This window comes from Ictalurus furcatus, chromosome 9 (genome assembly GCF_023375685.1).
Source record: "Ictalurus furcatus strain D&B chromosome 9, Billie_1.0, whole genome shotgun sequence".
NCBI lineage: Eukaryota > Metazoa > Chordata > Actinopteri > Siluriformes > Ictaluridae > Ictalurus > Ictalurus furcatus.
The window spans coordinates 23,205,507-23,231,568 of NC_071263.1; the positions used below are offsets into that span (position 1 = coordinate 23,205,507).

The 26,062-nt window shown below is 39.3% G+C and overlaps 2 protein-coding genes across 6 annotated transcripts in view; one reads left to right on the forward strand and one right to left on the reverse strand.

The window, feature by feature from the left end:
* Positions 1 to 24,060, reverse strand: part of babam2 (BRISC and BRCA1 A complex member 2) — a 90,086-nt gene extending 66,026 nt beyond the window's left edge. The window contains exons 1-4 of one of the 3 annotated variants that reach the window (XM_053633278.1): positions 23,965 to 24,060; positions 22,417 to 22,575; positions 22,154 to 22,230; positions 14,538 to 14,632 (exon numbers count right to left, since the gene is read on the reverse strand). In XM_053633278.1, coding sequence (XP_053489253.1) covers positions 14,538 to 14,632; positions 22,154 to 22,230; positions 22,417 to 22,553 — 309 coding nt within the window. In that variant the 5' untranslated portion in view covers positions 22,554 to 22,575; positions 23,965 to 24,060. Of the gene's footprint in view, positions 1 to 14,537; positions 14,633 to 22,153; positions 22,231 to 22,416; positions 22,579 to 23,750; positions 23,931 to 23,964 lie in introns of those variants that run through there. The other 2 variants (XM_053633279.1, XM_053633280.1) reach the window with 2 other exon arrangements.
* Positions 24,061 to 24,101: 41 nt separating this feature from the next.
* The window catches only part of rbks (ribokinase), a 45,934-nt gene continuing 43,973 nt past the window's right edge, over positions 24,102 to 26,062 (forward strand). Inside the window, exon 1 of one of the 3 annotated variants that reach the window (XM_053633283.1) lies at positions 24,102 to 24,181. The gene's annotated coding sequence lies outside the window, so the exon portion shown is untranslated. Of the gene's footprint in view, positions 24,182 to 24,222; positions 24,417 to 26,062 lie in introns of those variants that run through there. The other 2 variants (XM_053633282.1, XM_053633284.1) reach the window with 2 other exon arrangements.

Consider the following 26,062-nt stretch of genomic DNA (forward strand, 5'->3'; position numbering starts at 1 on the left):
CTTAATTCACAAGCGTTAAACAAACATCTCCCAACGGAAAACATCAACATATCACTTACACTTTTTACACCCCATTTCCTAATTTGTTCTTGGCCAATCCGCCCCCACCAGCCAGCTCTCCTTTATCGTACGACAGCTAGCAACCGGGGAAGGTGACGGCTAACACGTGCTTCCTCTGAGACATGTGAAGCCAGCCAAGCGAATCTTTTCAAACTGCTGCTCATGCTTCATCACAGGGCAGCGTAACACACTCGGAGGAAAGCGCTATCCGCCCTCATCCGCATACATGAGCTCACAGATGCCCCGATTGGCTAGTGTCACCGTCATTGACACGGGAGAAAAAGAGTATGCCATCCCCCCCACCCTGTAAGCACAGGCAATTTTGCTCTCATGGCCTCCCAGCCATGGATTAAGCAATACTGACATATGTGAGGTACTACTTTAACAGGTTTTTGTCAAGCCTATGATTATATAGTGGAAACTGGAAAGACACACATTACATAATCAGCAGTAGCTTGATAAGTGTCCAATTCACACTGCATCCTATGTGCCTTCTGTCTCGATGAAGCTTTGTGCACAGATGCTGCTGGAATTATGTAAAGCAACATATATTTGTTTTAGTACTTAGTATTTCATTTTTTTTTTTTTTGAGTCATTGGCCAGTAAGGGCATTAAATCAGAACAAATCTAAAAAGCAATTAAATTAAATGAATCCAAGTTGGTTTAATTCCAGTATAGGCAAGTATTCTGCTTCTCTAGTGCCAAATTTAACATTAAACTGAAGGCTTCCGCCACAGCGCTGTTGAATTCCCAAACCAGAACTGTGAAGGTGGTGTTGATTCATTTTCTAGAACAGCAGCTCTGACAGTAGTTACAGCTCCAGGTTTACAGTTTTCCTCTCCGAAACTATTGGAACGACAGTTTAAATGTGAGGAAATCTTTATTTAACATTTCTGGAAGGAAGTCAGCACTTTGTAACAAGCAGAGGTGGAGTGGTTCGTTGAAGGTTTCCGATAGTCTTCAGTACAGTTGGCTCTGCTTCACCTTCAGCTACATCCCACCACCCCGTCTTTGATTATTTCCCTATAACAGTACATTGTCATTTTATTCCTTAATTAGCTTAAGAAGTCCATTATGACAGACTCTATAATTACTCCCAAATGTGCAAAATGTACAGGGTCTCGGTTTGCCACACATGCAAGTAATTACAGGAAGTACACAGAACTGTAGGGATGCGTTCTATCTAACTTGACCTCAAGAGTTCACAGCCGTCCTTTGCAGCATAGTGTATACTCGCTTTTCCAAATTCATTCCTCATCAGTTACAGCGATGAGTGTGATAAACCGTATGTCTGAAAACATTCCCATGTTTGTTATTGGGCTGTGTAGATAAAAGCTACAATAATCACACTCGCACTCATAACTCTGGAGAACAGGAAGGAACAGGAGGCAGGGTTTAAGTATGTGAGTCTAGGTTGGAATGAATCTCTTTATGGGCTTCATTGTTGAGGCCTTGTTTTCGTTTTTCTTTTGGACGGGATGCAAGGTGTCCACTCCACGCAAAAGGAAGAGTAAAAATGCTGCCAGAGTGCTGGAACCCCAGCCACCATTCAGTTTTGCTGACCTTGACTCTCCCACAGGGAGTGCTGCACTTTCTTAACCGTATATTCATGCGTGCCATGATAAAATGCCAGCATGATTGTTATAAGAGAGGGGTCAAGGTGTTAATATCATAAGTGACAAATTCTTTGAAAAAAATAAAACTGTTTCCCTGAATGCTATGGGGGGGCGGGGGGGGGGGATTATTTCCTTCTGTAGACTTGCAAAAATATGTCCTCATTCCAAAACTAGACCAAAATTTAACTTGGGTGATCATTTTAAACTCCTGAATAACATTTTTATTGAAAAAATGTAAACGCTTATATGAAATGAATATCCTAGATGCACATTATTTAGTTTAAATATTCACAGACAATTAATTATTGATATCAGTAACAAACTTTCCTGCCTTTTTTTTTTTAAACTTGTCAGAGATTTACTAAAAAAATTCTTTTTACCAAGTCATCTCATGAAAATGTATTATTCATATCAGAAATAAACTTCACTTTAAATATTGTTTACAGAATAGCATATATAATATAAGATGATCAACCATAACAGTAAAACCACTGACAGGTGATGTGAATAACATCGATTATCTCATTACAGTGGCACCTGTTAAGGGGTGGGATTTATTAGGCAGCAAGTGAGCAATCAGTTCTCGAAGTTGATGTGTTGGAAGCAGGAAAAATGGGCAAGCGTAAGAATCTGAGAGACTTTGACAAGGGCAATATTGTGATGGCTGGATGACTGGGTCAGAGCTTCTCCAAAACAGGAGGTCTTGTGGGATGTTCCTGGTATGCAGAGGTTAGTAGCTACCAAAAGTGGTCCAAAGAGCGACAAGTTTTATTCCTCTTATACCAAGGTTATTCATCAATAATTATCATTTTTAATTACTTCAAGAATGACACATCATACTTTTAACCACTTAGGGTTCCATTTAAAGTAGTGGAACATCAGTGAAACAAGTTAGTTCCCTTCATCACTTATGTTATAGCAGAAATAAACCTGACATGACCAGTCTCTCTCTCTCTTTTTTTTTTTTGCTCTTTCTTGATGTTAATAATACAACAATAATGCAGCTTGTTATGTTACCGAGAAACAGCAAATTGAAATGTTCTTCAACATCCTATTGAGCAAAACTTACTGACCATTACAAAGTACTGAACCTGAAGACTACTTCAAAAAAATGTCTCAAAACATCTCATTATAGAAAGTTTTACCATATCAACTTGATTTCTTTAAAAAAAAAAATACAAAATTTTGTGTAATATTATAGAATGTCTTCCAAAAAAAATAAAAATAAAATCCCTCTGAATGAGTTGTTACTGTGGATGGAAATCATAATGTATTATACCATTTAATCAACACTTCTGACCAATCAGATTCAAGAGTTCAACGGTGCTGTGGTACAACGACAAAACGTCATTATTTTTGCTTTTTATTCAATAACTACAGAAATAACATACTATGATCAAAGTTTTGATCCTACTATAACATCTGATGTCTAACTGGTAATTCCAGCAGTCACTTTGACTATTGAGCTGGCATGGATGTTCGCTCACATACACATCTGCCCTCTTCAGTATGAAGGGTGAACATTAGCGTCAGTCTTGTCACGGTCTACAAAAAGTGCTTTGTTGCTGCAAGAGAGCCTGTCAAAATATCTCACGAAATCTGCTCTTCAGTGGACATCGGGCCAGCCGCTGCTTATTTATTCTGCCGACTTATTATAGACATAAAGATGCTGCCTCCACTCTCCAGGCTGTCTGGGTTTAAACATAAGGGAAATTTGGGTATTTCCCAGAGCACTCTCAGACTACAGGTGCTTACACAGGGAATACCAGGCAAACCACTTACACCATTTATAACATGGATTGCTGAAGAAATGAACGAGGGTTAAGCCTGCAGGGTCGAACGGAGCAGCTCTGAAAAAACAAGACCAAGCCTAGGGCGGAAAAATGCTGGGGAAATCCCACGGAGCTCATTTAAGGTATAGAATACGCAAATACGACCATAGAAAATTAAAAAATGTACGTGTAATGCTCAGAAATGTCTAATTCCCTACATAATACTTTTCTGTCACGTTAAATTCCAAGCCACTGTGTATCAGGAGAACAAGGACACACTGGTAGCAAAAAAAAAACCAACACTATTAATCTGTCTGCTGCAACATGTGGAATTATAAGGATTTGAACACAGGCTTGAACAAGCTTCAACATGACGTTGTTTTCTTCTGGTTGCTCTGAGAAACTTTCTAGAAGATGCTCTGTGGGTTTTCCTGGCAGTGTCCCCGGTCAACATGAAGGCCATGGGATGGACGGGTGGACAATGCCAAAGAACAAGCTCCTCTGGCTCTCCATTGTCGGGCCTCCGTCCAGAACCAAGAGACTCGTTAAAAAAAATAAATAAATAAATAAAAAAATAAAAAAAAAAACCAGTGGGCACAGACTGCCCTGGAGTGCTTATCCCATTCCCGTACACTAATAAGAAACCCCACAGTGGAGGCAGATGGGAAATCATGAACACTAGGAGGGAAAAAAAGGGGGGGTGGGTGGGGGGTGATGCCAAACACCACTGGCTTAAGATCTGTAGAGGTGATATAATATCCTTTCATTGTAAGCCTGAATGGGTCCCTAACATTGTTTTGGCTTAGTATTTGCTTTTTCCACACTATTATAAACAGCCAAATTAAGTGACAAGTACCGAATACAAATCAGTACTACTAAAATAAAATACAGCTTTTTAGAGTGTTGGTATTACAGAGCTGAAATATTACTTTCCAAAACTTTTGTGCAGCGTTTCTAGTTTAAACTTTGGCACGTGGTCATGACAGACAGAGCATGGATCATTAATATAAACCTAACCCAGAAATCAAACAGTATTAGATATGCGTGGTGTCTAGACTACAAATCCAGTTTGCTAAAAAGCCAGGGGAAAGACGCACGGCCAATGCTTTCATCTCTCCTCTCATTTTCCCATGGCTATAAAGTCACATTTCCACACACAGACATAACCACTGCCTCAGCTAACTTCCCACAATAAGCTGCTCTTTGTTTAGTAGCTCTAAAACCACCAATTAAAATCCGAAGTTCTTGCACTGCATCATCACAGCGGTGTCACTGCATTACAGCCGTGGATAATTAAAGTAAAATGACTCATTTGAGGGAACGGGGGAGATGGAAGGCATTCCCTGTAGTGTTCATTTAAAGCAAAGCTCCACCTCTACAAACACATTCTCTCTCTCGCGCTCAAAAAAAAAAAAAAAAGACAAAAGACAAAAGACAAACGCAGCCTTGGCTTCACACCTGAGGTCGGACGATTCTCCAAATCTCCTGCTCACATACAGAAATATTAGTTTTGTACACGTAATCTTAATGTCACCTCAGAAACTGAGACGACCACGTATGTAAAATGAACGAACCAACCAACCAACCAACGTTTGGCACATGAGCAACGACATCACTGAGAAATTAAAACAAAAAAAAAGCCTGCTTGTGCAACATGCTACGCAATCAGAAAATTACACCCACCCTTAACATTCACAAAGAGCAGGCTTTTACAATAAAGGGGTAATGTAATATAACCACAGGTAGAAATAACTTAGCTTTATTCATGTAGCGAATAGCTTTCTAATTCAAATCAAATCCATACACATGGATCAGGCTAGTAAGACAAAGAATAATGAAGTCCTAATATGGATAAAGAAAAAAAAAAAAAACAACAACCATAATACACAGCTTGCTAAACATTCATATGCACAGACCTTTATTTTTTAATCAAACACAGCTGTAGCATGTTTACAAACAAATAGCAAAGAGTACATTTCAGAGAGATCTCTAGTGCGGTTTTGTTTAAAAGGACGAATTCGGATAACAAAAATAAAAGAATTTACACCATTTTTTCTTTTTTTTTTTTCCCCTTCAAAATCTGCTGTATGGAACCAGAGGTGCCATTACAAATATTGAACTCATTGGGCACAAATTGGAGCTCTTAGCTCCAGCGGAAAACCAACTGAGTAAACATTCAACACTACATGCCTTGAGTGAGTGATTCAGTACATTTGGAATATGAGGAGAAAATTGTGCAAATATGAGCTATGCGTTTTTAAATGCCCTTGCAGAAAAAAACAACAACACAACAACACCATGCCAGCTGCAAGGTTTCTCACTTTAAAGCTTTAAATATACACGGAGCAGCAGTGATAAACTGGATTGAATCTTTAAACATTTATATTTATTTATTTGGCCGCTTATACAAGTAAGGCAGAACAGAAAAAAAACTTGTACCTAATGAGTAGACAAAAACAAACCGACCCTGAGTCATAGGCTTACAAAATGAAGATTGGACTCTGATACAAACACTAGTTACAAAGTCATGAGTCTTACTAGAAGATGATTAAGATGATACAGTCTTACATGACGGAGAGGGTCTACTTATTATAACGTAATGCACTCTAGAGATAAAAACTCTTGAATACAGTGGATTCATAAGCAGCTGGGCCAAATGCCGTCTTTTTTATTATCCTCTGCTTGCTTATCAGTGATATAAATGAAACAAAGAAGCCCTGTTATGTTGGTGTGGTGAGTTCAGGCCTGTGGTCACTACAGAGCATTACGCATGACAGCATGTGCTGAAAATGGAGGATGATATATCGATGGTGACTTCTTTTGCTTGACCATAGTACATGCGGTTAAGCCCTGACAATAATTTCTATTCGGTCCCTAATTTTTCATTTGGGAGGCTAGAACAATGGTGGGTGGTGTTCACTTGTGAGCTGCCTTTATTGAGAACACACAGAGAGTGCACCAATGAAAATGAAGAAAAGACTCCCGAGCGGGGCAACAGGAAAGCGGTCACTCCAGCGTGATGAGATGGCGAGTTTGAGTCTCGATCATGATGCCACGGGGTCCAAGAGAGAGTCTCGGAGTCCATGCTCTCTAGATTTCCTCTCCCTTGTCAATCACTGCAACACTAGCCATTTGTGCGCATCTTGCGAGCTCGTGTATGCGGAAGAGCGCTTTCTCTTAAATGGTAAATGGCGCACTTATATAGCACTTTTATCCAAAGCGCTTTACACCGTGTCTCATCCAGCCATTCACACACCAATGGTAGCAGAGCTGCCATGCAAGGCGCTAACTTGCCATCGGAAGCAACTTGGGGTTCAGTGTCTTGCCCAAGGACACTTCGGTATGAGGAGTCACGTGGGCCGGAAATCGAACCGCCATCCCTACGATTAGTGGACAACCCGCTCTACCACCTGAGTCACAGCCGCCCAGGTGGTAGAACGGGTTACTGTGTTACGGTGCCCTGTGATGCAGCGGCAGTTTGAAAAAGATGCCAGTGCCTTGGACGAAGCATGTGAGAAACTAGAGGACAGTAATAAAAAAAACAAACAAACAAGCGCTTCTTAAGACCCATGCCATAGAAGAACCTTTTTTGGTTTCCTATAAAACGAATCAAAATTCAATAGACAGCCTACCAAGCAAGCAAAAGTTACCCAGTCCAATGTATTGGTTGCCTGGGAACCTAACTGACCAGTCTAAAATGTGGTAGCTAACATAATGCAACAACAAATAGCAAGCAAGTTAGCTAGTTAATTGTATTGATGCACTTTATTTTGTCCTTGTATTGCAACCATCCATTTTCCATAATGCTTATCCTAGACAGGGTTGTGGGTAGCCTGGACCCTATTCCAGGGAACGTGGGACATAAGATGGGGGACACCCTGGACGGGGTGCCAACTCATTGCAGGGCACAACCACACAAACACACACATTCACACACTACGGACAATTTGGAAATGCCGATCAGCTTACAATGCATGTGCTTGGTCTGGGAGAAGAAAACGGAGTACCAGGAGGAAATCCCTCGAAGCACGAGGAGAACTTGCAAACTCAGGGTGGACGCGGGATTCAAACCCAGAAGTGGGATTTGAATCCCTGATCCCGGAGGTGCGAGGCAAAAACGGTAAGCCACCGTTCCCCATCGCATTGCACCTAAAATACATTATCTGAGTCTGCCAAGCATTTTTCTTTTCTACCTATATTTAACTGCGTGTAGTAAACAGGATAGTTATATGACAGCTTTGCGCTGCACTTTATTTAGCTCGGTTTGGTCAGTGTTACCTGCGCGTTCCTGATTTTGAAAATGTGTTTCTGCCGATGTGTGTAGTGCAGCAGGGGGTGGGATTCTGAATGGGAAGATTGCGTTAGTCACAGCATTCAACATTTAAACATAGCTACATATCAGATGACAGCTTTCGTTTTGAAGACAGTAAAGGAGTTGTGTTTTATTTCTACCTACAGTCGTGTGAAAAAATATGTACACCCCATGGAAATCATTGGCTTTTTTGACATATTTGGACATGCAAACATTTGATCCTGCTTGAAATACTGCCTATTAATAAAGTTGCTACAATCAAATGACACATAAAATTGACATTTTGTAGTCATTTTCACAATTTAAATTAACCAAAAAAAAAAAAACAGATCAGTCACATGAAAAAAGTAAGTACACCCCTACATTTATCACACCTTCAAATCCAAACATTAGAATTAGGTGTTCAAGATTGGGTGCCAGTGATCAGAACCTGCTTAGAGAGTGCAGGTGGAACCTGTCTTCTTCATACCCCTCTCATATCTAGTGTCTGGTGTTCCCTTTGCTACTGATGTGTGTAGTGTCATCATGCCAAGATCTAAAGAGGTCTAGACGGCCTTCCGAAAAAAGGTTGTGGAATAATGTGCTCTGGACAGACGAATCAAAGATAGAGTTGTTTGGCCACAGTAACAGCAGACACGTTTGGCGCTGACCAAAGACAGCTTTTCAGGAGAAGCACCTCATACCAACTGTGAAGCACGGTGGTGGAAATGTTATGGTTTGAGGTTGCTTCGTTGCCTCGGGGACTGGACAGCTCATTTCCATTGATTCAACTATGAATCCTGCATCATCTCAAAGAGTGCTTGAAGATAATGTGAGGCCATCTGTCCGAAAGTTTAAGTTGAACTGAAACTGGACCTTTCAACAGGATAATGATCGTAAGCACACGAGCAAATCCACCAAGGAATGGCTCAAAATGAAGAAATGGAGGGTTATGGAATGGCCTAGTCAAAGCCCCAATTTGAATCCCATTGAAATGTTGTGGGGGGATTGGAAACGGGCGGTACACGCAAGAAAACCCTCAAACATCTTGCAACTGAAAGTATATCGCATGGACGAGTGGTCAAAAATTCCAGCAAGCCGATGTCAGAGACTGGTGGACAATTATGCTAAACTCCTAGAAGATAAAGCGGGCAATACTAACTTCTGAGGTCGAGGGTGTACTTACTTTTTCCACAGAAGAATATCACATCTATTGATATTTTTGTTGAATAAATGATTGAAAGTATATGATGAAATTATAATAAATTATTAATTTTCCTTGTGGTTTTGTTCAAGTATAACACCTTCATTGGTAGGCACTGTTTCAAAGATGATCAAATGTTTGCTTGTCCAAATATGTCAACAACAACAACAAAAAAAAAAAAGCGCCACAATTTCTTCTTTTTTCATGACTGCATATGTCTGATGGGCAACTATGAATAGAAAACCAATAGCATGGACATAAAATCTGCACTGCCTGGGCTAGTAATTTGTTCACCACTGGGCCATTCTCCACCACATAGATCATAGGTCCAAATAATGGTGGGAAAATGTTTTCATTCTTAGTGACACCAACAGAAATGTAAAATCCACCAATCAAAAAGTTCCTCGGGAACCCAAAAAAAATCTATGGCTTCTCTTTGAAGAAGCTTTTCGGGAACCTTTATTTTAAAGGTCTGGATTTATTGTAACTGACACAATTACAGCATAATATAATTGTACAATTTACTTCGAGTATAAAAATGCAAGTAATATAAACAACTGAAATGTTATTACTTAGGAGCTGGTCAAATTTAATAAGCTCCTATTGGAACATGTGTCTCATAGTTACAAAGCTGACAATTTGGAGACGCAGCCCTCTCTTTCAAATATTCCTCAAGTGCTCAGGATAAGTTCCCATCCTTCAGAAACAGATTTCATGTTGGAAACAGACCTTATTAATCCCAGATGTTTTCACCCATAAACACAAGGGTGTCAGCTCCGTTGTTGTTGGGCGTTTTTTTTTTGTTCCACATCTCGAGCCAAGGAAACAACATGGAGCTTAGCAGCTAATAATATCCAGGTCAGACTGTAAGCAGGACAAACATTTTATCGAGACGTCAGGAATTTCACAAAGGGATCTGAAAAGAGCCTGATGTTTACTGCCAGGTGAAAAACAAGTCTAGGGCTTGCAAAAGAGCCTGGGACATTCAATCTGGATTTAAACATGTTCACTGGCAACCTCGATACAATCTGCAAAACAAAGAAAGTGCTGTTTGGCGTCTGTGCGCCGCGACGGATAAACCGTCAAGACGTTCTTGTGATCGCGTTGCCGCACGGATGAAATGTTTTCGAATAAACAGGAGCAGAAACATCTGGATATCTCAATTGTTAACAAAAAGAGGACAGTGCTTTGTAGCAACGTCGTGAATATGAAACGCTCAGAGCTGGATATTGAACACGATGATTACTTACAGTTCTATTTATATAGCGCTTTTCTAGACACTCAAAGCACTTACATAGTATTGTGGGTGGGTCCTCCTAAACCACCACTAGTATGTAGCATCCACCTGGATGATGTGACGGCAGTCACAGTGCGCCAGAACGCCCACCACACACCAGTGATTAGTGGAGAGGAGAGAGTGATGTGGCCAATTCAGAGATGGGGATTGTTAGGGGCCAATGGGGGAATTATACCCCTACTCTTCTACGATAAGTGTTCTGGGATTTTTAATGACCACAGAGAGTCAGGACCTCGGTTTAGCGTCTCATCCAAAAGACGGTGCTGTTTTTACAGTATAGTGTCCCCGTCACTATACAGGGGCATTAGGCCCCACTCAGACCACAGGGTGAGCGCCCCCTGCTGACCCAAATAATACCACTTACATCAGCAACCTTAGGTTTCCCCAGGAAATCTCCCATTCGGGTACTGGCCAGGCTCAATCCTGCTTAGCTTCAGTGGGAAACTAGGCGAGAACTGCAGGGAGAGATAGAGAGCAAGAACTTAAAGATTAGAAAGTAAGGTGTATCTCTCCCAAACAAATGCATCTAACATAGCAAGACCAGGTAAACACAGTCCTGGATGTGCTTCCCCGTCTTGTTTCCAGCTGGAGTTATGAGACAGCGAGCAACAGTCATCGTCTCCGAAATGCTTACGCAAGCTGGGAATTTTTTATTTTTTTTTTAAATATCACAAAAAAATACTTCAGTAAACATTTGCATTCACTTAGTGTCTAGGTCAGACAGCCGGTCTCACAGCTGACAGCCACATAATTCGCAGATGTTCACAGAAATCTTCTCCGAACATATGAGTTCCTAAATGAACACACTCATTCGGTAGGAATAGAAATATCTCATGAGAGTTAATTGTTTGTCTGCACAATACATCCAACAGGGGAAAAAAAAAAAAACTTGACTGCAGTCCATACGTGCTAAATTTAGAGCATGACACCCGTTACTTCCCATCAAAACTCTAAAGTGTCAACAGTGGAAAAGTCGCGTGTCTTTTTCCATTTTAAGAGATCACTGAAAGCCTGAATATATTTTTTTGTTCTGTTTTTGGCTCCAAAGAAAAAAGAAAAAAAAAAAAAAAAAAAAAAAAAAATTGTAGCAGGTCTGTGAAACTTCCCAACAGGCCCTGCGTCTCACTGGAAGGCTCCTCTGATGGTCTGTCTCTCAGACGTTTGTCAGTTTACCCACAAATCTGTCTGCTTGCAAATCCATGTTTATTACACACAACTGCAAAACGTGCAGTTTTGTGGACAGCGAGGAAACTCGGCAGCTTCGAGAGTATGTCATCGAAGTAGGATAGTATAATGTTTAATCATCTGGAACAGAAGGAGAATAAAACAGCTCACTTGATCTCTACGGAGTTCTTTCCAGAAGCAGAGGTCACATTATATAATTCTCCAACACACATGCAAAAAAACAACAACAACAACAAAAAAAAACAAAAACAAAAAACAAAAACACAGCAGCGCGCTGACCCAAACATGACTTTTGACTCAGCTACACATATCAGCACAAGCCATCTGATTTAACAAGCCACTTAAAAAGGAAGTCAAAACAACTAAAGTCTTTGTTGCTTTGCTGCTTCAAAGGCACTAAACTGCACCGGCAATACTGTTCAGTGATCTTAAATCTTGTGCTGCTTCTGTGGATGTTATGCTTACCTTAAAAAAAAAACCCAAGCATACTCTGCACTTTAAAAACAACACATATTTGAAAAAGTTATTTTGGAAATGCTGATTCAGCCTCAGATGTTCCACATGATATCTTATAGTGTTTGATAATTTTGTACACTTTTCTGGCCACAAGCTTCAGAATCTTGAATGTTGCAATCTCGCTGGCTGTTCTCACTTCCACTGGTTAAATTCCAAAAAAAAAAACAACAAAAAAAACACTAACTTTTGAACACAGAGTTCTTCTGAGCAAGCTCTATTCACTGGATTACATGTCGTGACATCTTTAAAGTGTATTAAAGAGTTTTGTTTCAAGCAGGGGCAAGTAAATGTGATTGGTCCTTGGAAATGTTTAGTAATAAAACATACCAGACTCTAGTGAAAGATAGAAGTATGGCTTCTGAGACTATTGTACAGGTCAATGTTTGAAAGTTGTCAACTCTTCAATTAAAAAAAAGAACACCAGAATACTCGATGTACTTTTTTTTTTTTAAAGACATATTTGAAAAAGTTATCTTTTAAATGAACTCTTTTTGAACTGCTGATTCAGACTCAGATGATCCATCTGATATCCGAGAGAGCTTGTTTGTTCACTTTTCTGGCCACAACCTTCGGAATCTTGATAGCAATCTAACTGCAAGTAAATGTGGTTGGTTCTTGGCCATGTTTAGTAATAAACCATACCAGAGTATTGGTCAATAAGCAATAAACCTATTGTATTGGTCAATTTTCGAACGTTGTCAACACTTCAGTAAAAAACGGCATACTATATGTAATTCCAAAACAACACATATTTTAAACAACACATATTTTAAACAACACATAGTTTAAAAACTGCTGATTCAGCCACAAATGCTCCATCTGGACCACTGATTGGAAAGTCACATGGAGTTCGAATCCCAGCAATGCCAAACTGCCTCTGCTGGGCCCCTGAGCAAGGCCCTTAACCCTCAACTGTTAGTAATCTGCCAAATGCCATAAATGTAAATGTTTGATACTTTTTCTTCACTTTTCTGGCCACAAGCTTCAGAATCTTGATGGTTTCAGTCTCACTGGCTGTTCTCACTTCCAGCGATTTCCATTACAAAAAAACACAACAACAAAACTTTAACACAGTGACACAATGAGTTCTTCCATGCAAGATCTATTCACTGGATTAAAAAAAAAAAAACCCAAACATGTTATGACATCTTTAAAAATTATTTCAAGGTTTTCTTCAAAGCAGGGTCATGTAAATGTGGTTGGTTCTTGGCCATGTTTAGTAAAAGACTTCAGTGAAAGATAGAAGCATAGATGACTGTTAAGGTAAATTTTCGAACACTTTAATACAATAAAAAGAAAAAAAAATACACAATTCTGGGCTCTATGGACTGAATCAATCATTACTGAAACACAAACTACAAGAGAAGGACGTGTACACAAACACTGAAATATAGAACCTGCCTGTCAAACTAACCAGTTAGCTATCTTATGGCAGGGCTCAACATGAACGCTTGTCCCGGACAAGTGAATTTTTGGACTTAATCAATTGTTTATTTATTTATTTATTTATTGGTCTTGACATTTTCAGACTACTTTTCAGGTCGGGCAAATAAAATTCTCTTTCACTTGCCCGACCTGAAAAGTAGCCTGAAAATGTCAACAACAACAAATAAATAATAAATAAATAAATAAAAACTGCCTTTATTTGTGATAAGGCCTTTGTGATACAGTCAGTTATAACCAAGTTCTCGTTTTTCTGATGCTGAAAATAATCTAGAGTGCGTAGGCTGCCGCATACGACGGAAACCAGGAAAGTACAGGTTTAAACAAACAGTTGCTTAGAAACAAGCTTGACCAATCAGAGATCGAGTCGACTTTACCTCGGGCAACAGCAGTGAAGTGCGGCTTTTTCACTTTCTTAAAAGAAATGTGTCTCAAGTCTCCACAACACGGTCAAGTGCCTGGTAAAGCATCAAACTCAAAAAAAAGAAAAAAAAAGGACCACGGAATCAAACACAGGTTATGAAAATAAATGGGAGAGGAATTTCCACAGAACCAGGAAGTCAGGGCGGGACATATCGAGTGGCTCCTGGCCTTTTTAAGTAGCCAATAGCATTTAGCCTACCTCACAGCCTGGGCTAGTACTTGAAAGTTAGTACCATGGATTATTATAACGTTGGGGGCGGGACACTTCAGATTCTAGAGAGCATTTGATTGGACAGAAAATCTGATGAGAAGCTGAAGTGCAGAATGATGCCATCAAAATTGTTGATGCGTATTGGTGGTAGAGAGAGAGGCTGTAAATTTTGAACGCATGTATCTTCTAAATGCGAGTTTTGTCACTGTTTTGGAGCGCACTAGCTTAGAGATAACCTTAAGGCAAACATATTCATACTAAAAGCCACAAAACTTCAATTTTAATTTTAATTTTGATAATAATTACTATTATAAAATAAGAATTCACACCTTTTAATGAGTGGCTATTTGGCAATGTACATTCCAGGTGAAAGTGAGAAATTTCCTTTGCCTTTCCAGGATTTACTTCCTGTAAATGCTGTTTAATAGCACCAGTTACACATCGTTCCATCTCTTAGATCAGGACGCTGATGAGTGTGTATGAGAAAGCTTGTAGACTTTTCAATTGAGACAGACATACCGGCAGCTCAGAAGGCTCTGGCAGGAACTCGGCATCCTCTCCAAAAATAAAGTCAGGAGGCAGCTCGGGGTCTCTGGCATTAAAGATGATGTCCCCTGGAAAATAAATAAATAAAAAAGTCGCAAAAAAGCCATCCATCAGAAAATGATCCAACTGATGTAACCATGAAGCCCTAGCACAAACACTGCACAATTTTAACAAGACTCTATAAAACTATATAATAAGATATTAGATTAATACGATCAAATCATAAAAACACTACCTACTCTCTACTCCACAGTGCTGTTGAATTCTCAATCCTGATTGGTCAGATGGTCATTTTCTGTAACTATGACAAGCTGTAATTCAAATCTCAGGTTTATATTAATACACTCGTTCTATTATATTACTGTTTCTATGGTAACAACTCATTAACAGGAACTTGTGTAGTGGACGGACATAACCTAAGACTAATTATAATAATCATAAAAATGATGACGTTTTCTGTAAGGAGACATTTTATCAAACATTTCCGGAAGGAGTCTCCAGTGTGAGTGTTCTTCCATGGGTCTGTCCATGAGTCTTCAGGACGAATGACTATTTACAGCTGCTATAATGTAAGTGATAACAGGAAATAACTTGTTCCATAGCATTAATGCAACTATAAACTGATAAAAAGTACAATGTGTCATTCTTATAACAATTTCTATTTTTTAAGTTCAATTTCTGGCAAATCGCTGTTATTTGAGAGTAAAAAAAGACTTTGTGACATGATGTTATTGGAAAATTCTAACTGTGGGCTGGGGACGTCACACCAGCCTATTGTTGATTGTTTTCCTAGAACAGCACGGTCCATTGTGTTTTATTCCTTACTGAAATCATGTGACACAGACACATGGAGTCCTACAGTAGTTCATCGGTATGAAGTGTGAACGTGGGAGGGTAATTATAGACCACAAATGACACATGAATATAGGTGCCACCATGGATTCACACATTTCTTTTACACTTGGGCATGTTATGCCATGCTTATACCGTTTCACACTTACAGTTTACAGTTACACCTAGATTAAAGACTGCAAAGATTAAACAGCACGATAGTGATTATCGTTGGGTGGTGCGAACAAAGCCGGAAAAGTGATAAAATCTTCAAATGTACGTACGTCAGCGTCACACAATAGATGTTATGGCTTCAGTCATTTTCATATTGATTTATTACATCTGTCCATCTATCCATCCCACACTGGGTCACGGGGAGCTTGGAGTCTATCCCGGGGAACTTGGGGTACAAGGTGTGGGACACCCATCGCAAGGCACTCACTAATGCTCTTGTGATTGAATAGACAAATCCCAACAGCCATGCTCCAAAATCTAATGGCAGCAAAGGGGGAATTTACTTTGAAAAAGGATGCTCAATGAGCCCATACGAGTCTGATGGTCAGGTGTCTACAAAATTTTATCCAAATAGTGTATATTTCTATGATATAACTCCACATAACGTGTGTCATTTCCTTCCTAATACTTGGTTATGCTTCTCCTTGTCTCAATAACAGCGCCAATCATATCAGGTAAGGACGTCACCAGTGTCTTAAGCGCTACGCTTTAGCATTTCAGAATTTCACCTGCTTTCTCAAATAATTCTACAAGATTTACTAAGCGATTGCGGTTTTGAAAGCCAGTCAGCGTCCCAGTATTCCATCAGACTCATCAAAGAAGTAACATAGCCTTGGTTCTAAACAGCTAACAGTTGTCATACTTGTATACAGGAGCGTCAATGTTAGGTTCTGCTTGGATATGAAGCACAGAATAACAAAAATCTAATTTAATGCTTAGTTAGATTTGTCCAGGCTACTTATATTGTGCAATAAAGTGGAATTTTTTTGCATGGAGACTTGAGATTCTTTTACCATGTTCTGGTGAGTCAGGACTGAAAACCACAGCATTGGTTCATAGATGGCTGCCATGCTTATATCCACCTTTAATCACTCTACAATTAAAAAAATTCCAACATGCCCCAATGAAAGAGCTCTTACAAGCTGTGGCTCTATTTTTCTACTTGTACAAATATGTGGTGTTTATCTATTTTTTTTTTTTTTTTTTTTTTTTTAACACACCACAGACAAGAAACTGTGAGCAAATCAAACACAAGGCAGTACTTTTCCACAGATGGAGTTGGGGGAAAAAACAAGCTGATTTTCATCATAAATCGGTCACATTGGTTAGAGGAAATACCTGTAATATATTCTTCCCAGATGTCTATGATGATATTGCCTCGTCATTAAGCCATCAGTGTTAGAGGACCATGAAACACCCCTGGAGCTAAAGCTTTTGGGAAGTAAATCAAGAGGTGCTTGAGGGGCAGAACACTGTGTGTTCAGTGCCACACTTTTGCATGCAAACAGCAGGCTGCTCACTTTTACTTGCCCAACTTCAGAGCAAAAACTATTCACATTTCCTCCTTAAACTTTCGACAAAAAAAAAAAAACTCTTCCACTATTCCACTATTATAGGTCATCTGAGGTCAACTAGATGTAATGTAATGTAATTATGAGAAGAAAAAAAAAAGGGTTTAACGATAATGCGGCACATTTAAAGGAAAATCCACCTTGAACGACTTGTATACTAATATTTATATTTATCATGTGATCTTCACTGAAGTCCAAGATTTATTTTGGGATGAAATTCTGAGTTTTTTGTTTTTTGGCCTAATTTGATTTGGTTACCCACAATGCCGTTCAACTGCCTGCTGATAGTGTAACAAGTGGGACTTGCTTCCCTTGCTTTAGCTCTACTTAAAAAGCGTGATGCAGCGGGGCTTTAATCTTTTAGTGCTTTAGTCTGTCCAGGTCTCTTACCTCCTCATCTGTACACTCTGCTCAAACAGATCAGCTTCCAAAGCTTCCACTTTCATGCTAATCCTGCCATCAACTGAGTCCAACGTTCATGGTCTCCACCACTTCTACGTTGGAATTCTCATTAACATGATGTAGCTGGAAAACGCCGATTGAGAAAAGAAGCTCTTGCTCTTTTTGTTTTTAGGAGCTAACAGAGAAACCTTTTGAATTTATGTGCCATTGTACCTGCAGGAGGAAACCCCTGAAGCACGGGGAGAACATGCAAACTCTGCGTACACAGAGTGGAGGTGCGATTCGAACCCCCAACCCCAGAGATGCGAGGCAAATGTTCTAACCACTAAGCCATATAAAATAACACACAATCCAGGACATTTGCTCGTTTGAGTAACCTTTATAAATAAATAAATAAATTTTACAAACTTTACAAATGATGCAGGATACAACTGAGCTGAAGGTTAAGCGTCTGGCTCAAGGACCCAACCATGGCGGTTTGGTGGTGCAAGGATTTGAACCCCAAATCTTCTACTATGCATAACAAAGCATTAACCATTCAGCCACCACAGTTGGACAACAGGCTTGCATTGATTCAATGCAATCTTTTAGTGCGAGTTCATTCATGGTAGAAGTGGTTGAACCATTGCAAGCTAATTCAGCTAATTGTGGTGGTTTAGTGGTTTAGGCTTTAAGTTACTGATGAGAAGATCATAGGTTCAAACTGCCATGGTTTGGACCTTAACCTTGTATCAGTTGTGTCCAGATGTAAGTCTCAGTCTTTTAAAAGCATAAGCATGCTGGACACAAATGTCCGGACACGTCATGAACCCAAGAAAGGCTTGGACTTATGAAACACTCTCGAGTCATCTAGGAGTTGTTGACCACTAGTTGTTGTGAAATACAAAGCAGGAAACCATTCCCAAACTGACTTTAGTTATTTACTGGCAACACGAAAAGACATCCAAGACCATGTAGATAATTACATGATTATAAATGCTCTGTTTAAGCACAGGCTGCAAGAACTTCTAAACCTAAGCAATACTTACAACTCCATCTACTCAGGCTGCTGAAAAATGGCTGCTTTACACTTCAGAGCCACCTATGAGCTTTGTGAATGAGCATTTCTCAAAAAGCACATGCTTGCCAGAAGGACGGCCAGTTAAGTGCTTCATGACTGCATGACTGCATCACACACGAACCCTCTCGTGCTTATTTCCTTTTTTTCTATTTTTTTTTTTATGAAATAAGAGCCAAAAAGATTGATCAGCAGCATGAGCAAAGGAAGTGCAATAAAGTGTGCTAAAGTAGAATTGAACTATTACCCTGCATGTGTCATGTCTCTTTCCCCAGGTCTTTACCGGACAGCTTTACACATTGCGGTTAACGAGCAGGGACAGTCCTACAGCTTGTTACATGTTTACTGAAAACTGACTAAGAAATCCACATATTATAATTATACGAATGTTGCGGTATCACTCATTGCTAAGACGTCGGTGACGAAATGGGAAAAAAGGGTTTTTGAGCAACGTGAATGAATCACAGCATGTTTCAAATTAAGACTGTGGCCTAATCAGTTTCAGGAGTCAGAATTTGTGACTACCTTTTGTTTCTGAATTTCTATGCTTTTACTTCACTGTAAAGCATTTTAACGTATGAAAGCTTCTTTATAAATAAAAGGTTATTATTATTATTAACGAAAATATTCATTTCAGAAACCAGTGAGTAGCAAATAAGTTATGCTCTGCAACACCTTTACAGAACAGAACTGAGACAACAAGTAAAAGGATACAGTGTGTATAAATTCATAATAATCATTTTAAAAAATAATAATTAATACATGAATAAAACTTGACTCATTCGGACTCCATTCTAACAGGGATTTAGCTTGATAGTATTCTTAGACCCTTATTTGTACTAGCATGGGGGTATGTTTATAACTCATTCTTCTGATTGAGTGAAGGAAATATGATTCGATGACCATTTGTTAAAATAGTTCATATTGTGCATGACCAGTTATGCCTAGGGTGTTTATAAAAACGCTGTGTGTCTCGTTTCTTGTGTGTTGGTAAGACGGGTCATTGACTACGTTTACATGGACAGCAGTAATCTTATTATTGACCTTATTCTGAATAAGACAATATTCTGATTAAGGTGTTTACATGAGTCGCTTTTAGAATATTCCTTTCATGTTCCCGTTTTGCATGTTATAGAACATAGATCGATTAACGGCACACGTCATTACGTCACCGCGCCACGCCGTCCGACCTTCCCTCCAGAATTTCACGCATCAACATACAGTTCGTCTTCGTTATGGTACCGTATACAGTTTTGGATGTTTTTATTTTTAATTTTACGAACGCTTCAAGTGCGGTTAATTATTTGTCATGCTGTACGTGCTAATAGACGACTGCTTGAAGCCGTGGGCTGCGTCCCAAACCGCATACTTACATATTATATAGTAGCCGAAATACATGTATTTCTCCTACTATATAGTAGGTAAGTACGTGGTTTCGGACACAGCCGTGCTCTCGTTTCCCGTTAAACGGTCGAGCACTGCCGTGTGTGTACGTGTCCTGTCACATTATGCAGTGAAAACTCCCACATGACGTTAATAGTGTGATTAAGGTGTGTACATGTCTGTAATACACGTCGATAATGCGACTAAAACAGGAATACTCCACATGTCTTAATTCAATTTGTGTTTACTTCGAGTATGACTTTAGTGAGATTAAGGTAATCAATAATCTCTGTTTACATGTTAGTTTCTTAATCAGAGTTTTGTCTTAATCAGGTTAATATCAGATTATTGTTGTCCATGTAAACGTACTGACTGTCAGTGAACACATCGAGGTCAGATCTGATAGCACTCACAGATACAGGCCTGCTTCTCTCTTATCTCTCCAATGCTCCCTTCACTTCTTCTCTGTACACAAGCTGGCCTCTCCATCATGAGAGTAAGCTGGTGAGTCCATTTCTGAAAATATTCTTCGAAGGCTAATCTGAAGATTCTTAAAGTGTGCAATAAACGTCAGGGTCTGGTTGATCAAAGCCTCTCAAGTCTCCCAATTAATGACTCGTTATTTCCCAATTTCTTACAACTTGGTGCCGTGACCTAGATTGCTCACTAACACCTCTCTGGTGAGTTACGCCATTATTTCTGAGCCAAGAGAAAAGTTGGCAGGGATCCTCTCCTTAAAAGATAGTACCTAAAACGCTGCAAATGTAAATGCAGATGATAAAGCCATGATCGAATCTCAACAGACGTTTTACATCACACACCATTAATAATACACACTTGGCATAAACAAAATGGAAGCTTGCTAGTATCCCAGAACACTTTCCTCTAGGCTGGCTCTGTGTGCCAATCTGCTTGTTTCATGTATCCAGTTGGCTATGTATAAACTCAGCCTTAATGGAAAATATTATCTAAAGCAATTCCAGCCAAATTTATTTTGAAATTAAAAAAAAGCAGCTTTATTCTTAGAGAAGGTGTTTGATAGGGTGGTTGTCACTATTTAAACGCCTTCTAAACACTTGAATCAACTCTATCGTTGCAGGTTTGCTTTCATAGCAGTCTATACCCACTACTGCTTTAATAAACTTGCTATGCATGCACAATGGCAAAACGCAATTTTATAAGTATTTGTCATCTTATGACCCTCTAATTAAGGTGATTTTTAATAGCTTGTGACATGTAAGCAATCACTTAGGGTGGTTCTGGTTGATCAACACTATATGGCAAAATGTATGAAGACACCTGGCCATCACCTGGTTGGTAAAAAACTGTCAGCACATGTTTGAAGTCTAGGATGTCTTTGTGTGCCTTCACTGGAACTAAGGAGCCCAAACATGTTCTAGCATGGCAATGCCTCTGTTCACAAAGTGAACCCCATGGTGTGCAAAGGTTGGTGCGTAAGAGCACAGTCGGCCTGCCCATAGCCCTGACCTCAACCCCACTGAACATCTTTAAGGATGAACTAAAACTCTGACTGTGTGCCATGCGTTCACGCCCAACTTCCCTCGGCTGAAGGGAAGCTGAAGAAGCACAAAATCCCCATAGCCACAATACAAAATCTAATGGAAAGCCTTCCCAAAAGAGTGGATGCTGGTACAACAGCTAAGGTGGGGGGGGTGGGGGCAAGTCCATATTAATGCACATGGTTTTGGAATGGAATGTTGAACGACAGATTAGGGACTGTGACGCTCATATTTTGACCATATAGTGTATTATATGGTTATATAGAGCTACATCTACATGCCTCAGGACTATTAAACCTACTAGGGTACAAATACTTTGCACCACCAAAAAAAAATACCACCAAATACTTCTCCCACCAATGTCCAAAATCCCAAACCACAAATACACAGAAATGGCAACCAACCAATAATCACCTAGGCACACTTAAGTGGGACCTGAACACCACCAATAACACCAAAGAGGCCCAACAAAGCCTCGACTTCCTCAGAAGACTGAAGATGTGTAAAGATATAGCTGATACAACTGACACAACTACCAAGCATCTAAAGACACTGCTCAAAAATAATCACTGTCCATCAGAAACATCCTGAAACAAGCTTTAAAAATGTCCCCCGACCTCTCCCACCCTGCACACTTCACATTACACCCACTACAAAGTCCTGAATGACTCCTGTTTCTTTCCTTCCCTTCCATCCCAGAACCCAGCTCAGAACTGCTTTTCAGAGGCTACTGCAAATCCATGGTTCTAAGAAAGGATCCATGATTCACGATCTTGAATCTTTAACGACTTTAGTAGAATGTCTACTTACATTTGAGAGTCTCTCCAGCATATGGGATGTGCAGTTTAAATCGGTCACAGCAGGGCCCTGGAGTCAGAGATGTGCAACTGAATAGGAAGAGACAAAGGATGATAGACAAATGTTTGACACCTCTATACAGGCCATCATTACTCAGATCTGCACTATTTCCACTCTGTTCAGAGCACTGATGGATAGTAATTCCAAACAGTCAAACCGTTTAACACCAACCTGTCAAAGGCTCATAAAATCAACAGAAGATATTCAACACTCACCCAGATTTAAGGTCAGTGATACGCAGGCAGTTAGTGGAATCTAAACCAACACGGCCATTGCGTACAACAGTGCAAAGTAAAGGCCTCAGCTCTGGAGAGATCCGGCTCAGGGCCAGTTCTGGAGAAAGGCTGTTCATCTTCCAGTGAAAGATTTCTATACTGCTGGGCAAAAATCACACAACATAATGATTAGTTGGGGTTTGGATTCCACAGAGGCACTGGTGCTGTGTAACGACAACTCAGGGGGACTAAGATCTCTATGAATCGGCTTTTGAAGCCTGCGTTTTTGATTCTAGCCTATATGTTGCTGTAGTTCCTTTGGAAACAGGAAGCTAGAGTGACAGCGTGTTGAAAAGCTTGACTGTTTTACCCAAACAGCCAATAGTGTTCAAGATACGCCAGTCGAATCGAAATAATAGAAGAGTGCACCAACATCACCCACAACAGTCGACTTTAACGGGAACAACAGCCTAGTTGAGAAGTTTTTGGAGTCGTATTAGCGCCAAGGTCGACTATTAGCCTTGCATGTGAGCACCAGTGGTGATAAAGAGCCGCGGCAAGGCGGCATCTAATGCAACTGAATTGTAGGATTATAGCTAAATGTTAGTTAAACATCATGCTACTTGATAAAATGTCATTACTTACTCGTACTAATAGAGAAACCATACAGTCTACAAAGATATCATTAAATTCTCGATCAGTCTGTGGTAGCAAAACATTCCGCCACCATTAAGCATCAATTACATAACTGCAAAATTTGCATAAATTCCACTCTCTTTGAAATGAATAAACTCCAAATGTTTTGTCTCAACCAAGGGATAGAAAAGAGAACCGCGCGCGGGAAGACGCAAAGCCTAAAACGCACCATGTTTGCTGCTAACAAGCTGCTACTGTAGAGCAAGACCCGCCCCTGAGGGTGGGACACACACATTCTAATTGGATGGACATGAGACTAGTACATTATGAGTCATGAACATTTTTAAAGCATTTTTAAGAAAGCGATGAACTATGAAATAAAACTGAGAGTATATCCAAAAGTATTTTTGTGCATTTTTTTTTTCCAGATATACTGTCATATAGGTGTGCATAACACTCAAAAAAGGTCTGAAACACCCATTTTGATTCCAAGCTGACTTTAATACTGCAATATCATGCCGAATATAAGCTATAAACTAACATGGAATTGTGACTGCAAATAATATTACTACTACTACTACTACTACTAATAATAATAATAATAAACTTGTCTTCGCATTAGATGCCAGCCAGTAAAAGCAAAACCCTCTAGCTAATAACTTTCATAAAAATTAACAGTTGCACAGTTTAATTAATACCTTCTTGTCTAACACAATAAACAAACCCTACACACAACCCAGTGACAACATTTATCGTTAAATTCTGCTCAGTGCAAGACTAACAAGCTAACAAGCTAATGCAGCATTTGTGCAACAGCTACGCTATTTTTCAGATTTTTTTTGTGCCAGTATTAAAAACCACAACCAATCATATTACGCGACATTTCTAATTTTTTGTTTTGTTTTTCTGTACCTTTATAATAAATAAACACTACTACTTCATTTACAGAGGTAGCTAGCCGCTTAGCTGAAAACATTCACCACTTCCGGGTTGTTGTTTTGGGGTCCTTCGTGAGGCTGTCCACGCTAACGCCTGTTCTGCCGGGTGCTAGATATCATTACTGCATAGCACTTCATGGGCGGGGCCATGAGTGAAAATGAAACAGACGCGGATGTGGCGTTTTTTCTAGGTTAGCAATTCTGTATTTTAGTAAATTGACAAATATGTCGGATTTTGTTGAATCAGGAAACGCTGAGGGCTTCCTAAAGCGTGCTAATGTATACACCACGCTCATGTCGGTTAAATATTCACATACTGCTGTACTAAATAGTATGTTAAAAAACAGTACACGTGTTGAACTTTGGTTTATTAACTGGTTGGGTAAAAGGTCACAGTTTTATTCTGACAGCACGTTTGGACTGTAGGTAAAGTTTAAAATTTCTTTATTCTAAGCAGTGACATTAGTGTATTTATTTATGTATGTACTGCACTTCTATGCCAATTCATTCTAACGTGCAGTATTTATATGACTGTGTTGAAATCTATGGTTACTATAGTAACACTTGAGTTACTTGTAGGCAGACACGACATATCTGAGATCTATAAGAAACATGAGAATTTATTTTGTCATTTTATTGTGAAGATCCCACAGTTAAGATAAAAGTTATCATTGCAAGGCATGTTAGAGTTCATACTGGGTTTCTATTTGAAATGTCTAGAGCAGAATACATGCACAATGCATCACTGCCATTAAAAAAAATCAAATAAAATAGATATAGGCTGTCAAAGTGATTTAGATCTGATTTTATTCTGCAGAAATGTTCAGCAGAAATGTTCAGCAGTAATGTTTAGTTCAGCAGAAATGTTTAGCAGAAATGTTCAACAGAAATGTTTAGTTCAGCAGAAATGTTCAGCAGAAATGTTCAATAAAAATGAAACTGGAAAGATCTGATTTTAAAATTGCTACTAGTATATTCTGTAAAAGTCTCCCATAATGAATATAACAGTCATTCACAACGCCTGTCTGATTTCACATGATTTGGGTTCCTTGTGAAATGATTTTCTAACAACATAATAGAGAACATGATTGATGCAGCACTGGCGTTTTATAGATATAGAAAGTCAAATTAATTAGAACTTGCATCAAAATAATTGCTATTAATTGATTATATGATACTAATGTATTGCAGATTGCATGGGAACTACTTATTGAGGAAGCTAGTGTCTGAAAAATCAGGAAACAACGAGAGCACCAGGAAGTACTAGCTCCACCCGTTCGTTTAATGTTCAAGCCATTTTTTTTTCATCTGTAAGGAAAAAATAAATAAATCTAAAAACACAAAAGGATGTACATGTAGTTTTACCCCAATTAGTTCCTGACTTTTCAGACACCTGGTAATTAATTAGTAACACATAAAGACTGATAAGGTGAATCATCATTTTGAGTTTGTAGCTAATATTTTTGAGAACTACTGTGTAAGATGTATCAGCTATGTATCAGTCATTTATAAAACTGCACATTATTTAGAGCGTTATTGAATTTGGAATATATATTCAAACCATCCATCCATCCATCCCCCAGTGTTTGGATGTACAGTAAAAATCTCCCCCAATTAAGATTTGCAGGCATGTTAGACTTCACACTGGGGTTTCTTGCAAAATGCTTCAAGTCCTGTAACAGCATGTTAGAGAACAAGCTATAGAATGTCAGATTTATTAGATCTACTACCTGATTTTTTGCTAATATATTACAGATTGCACAGAAACTAGGTAATGAGAAAATCTAGGCTGTCCCATAACCAGCAGCACAAACGTTCTCACTGCCTGAGGACTGCTGCAGAGATTTGAGCAGATTAGCACACTGTTATTCACATGCATAGCCCACATGCAGGGGATTGAATTAATGAAGGATTTTCTTGGCTGCCGTCAATCACGTCTGGAAATAATCACCCCAGGTGCAATAGGCACATGTCCAATATGGAGCACAATTAAAGCTATTTCGAACCTATTGAAAATGTTTCTTACATGACAGGATGGTGAGAAGAGTAAGCAGGCAGTCTTTTAGAAAAAA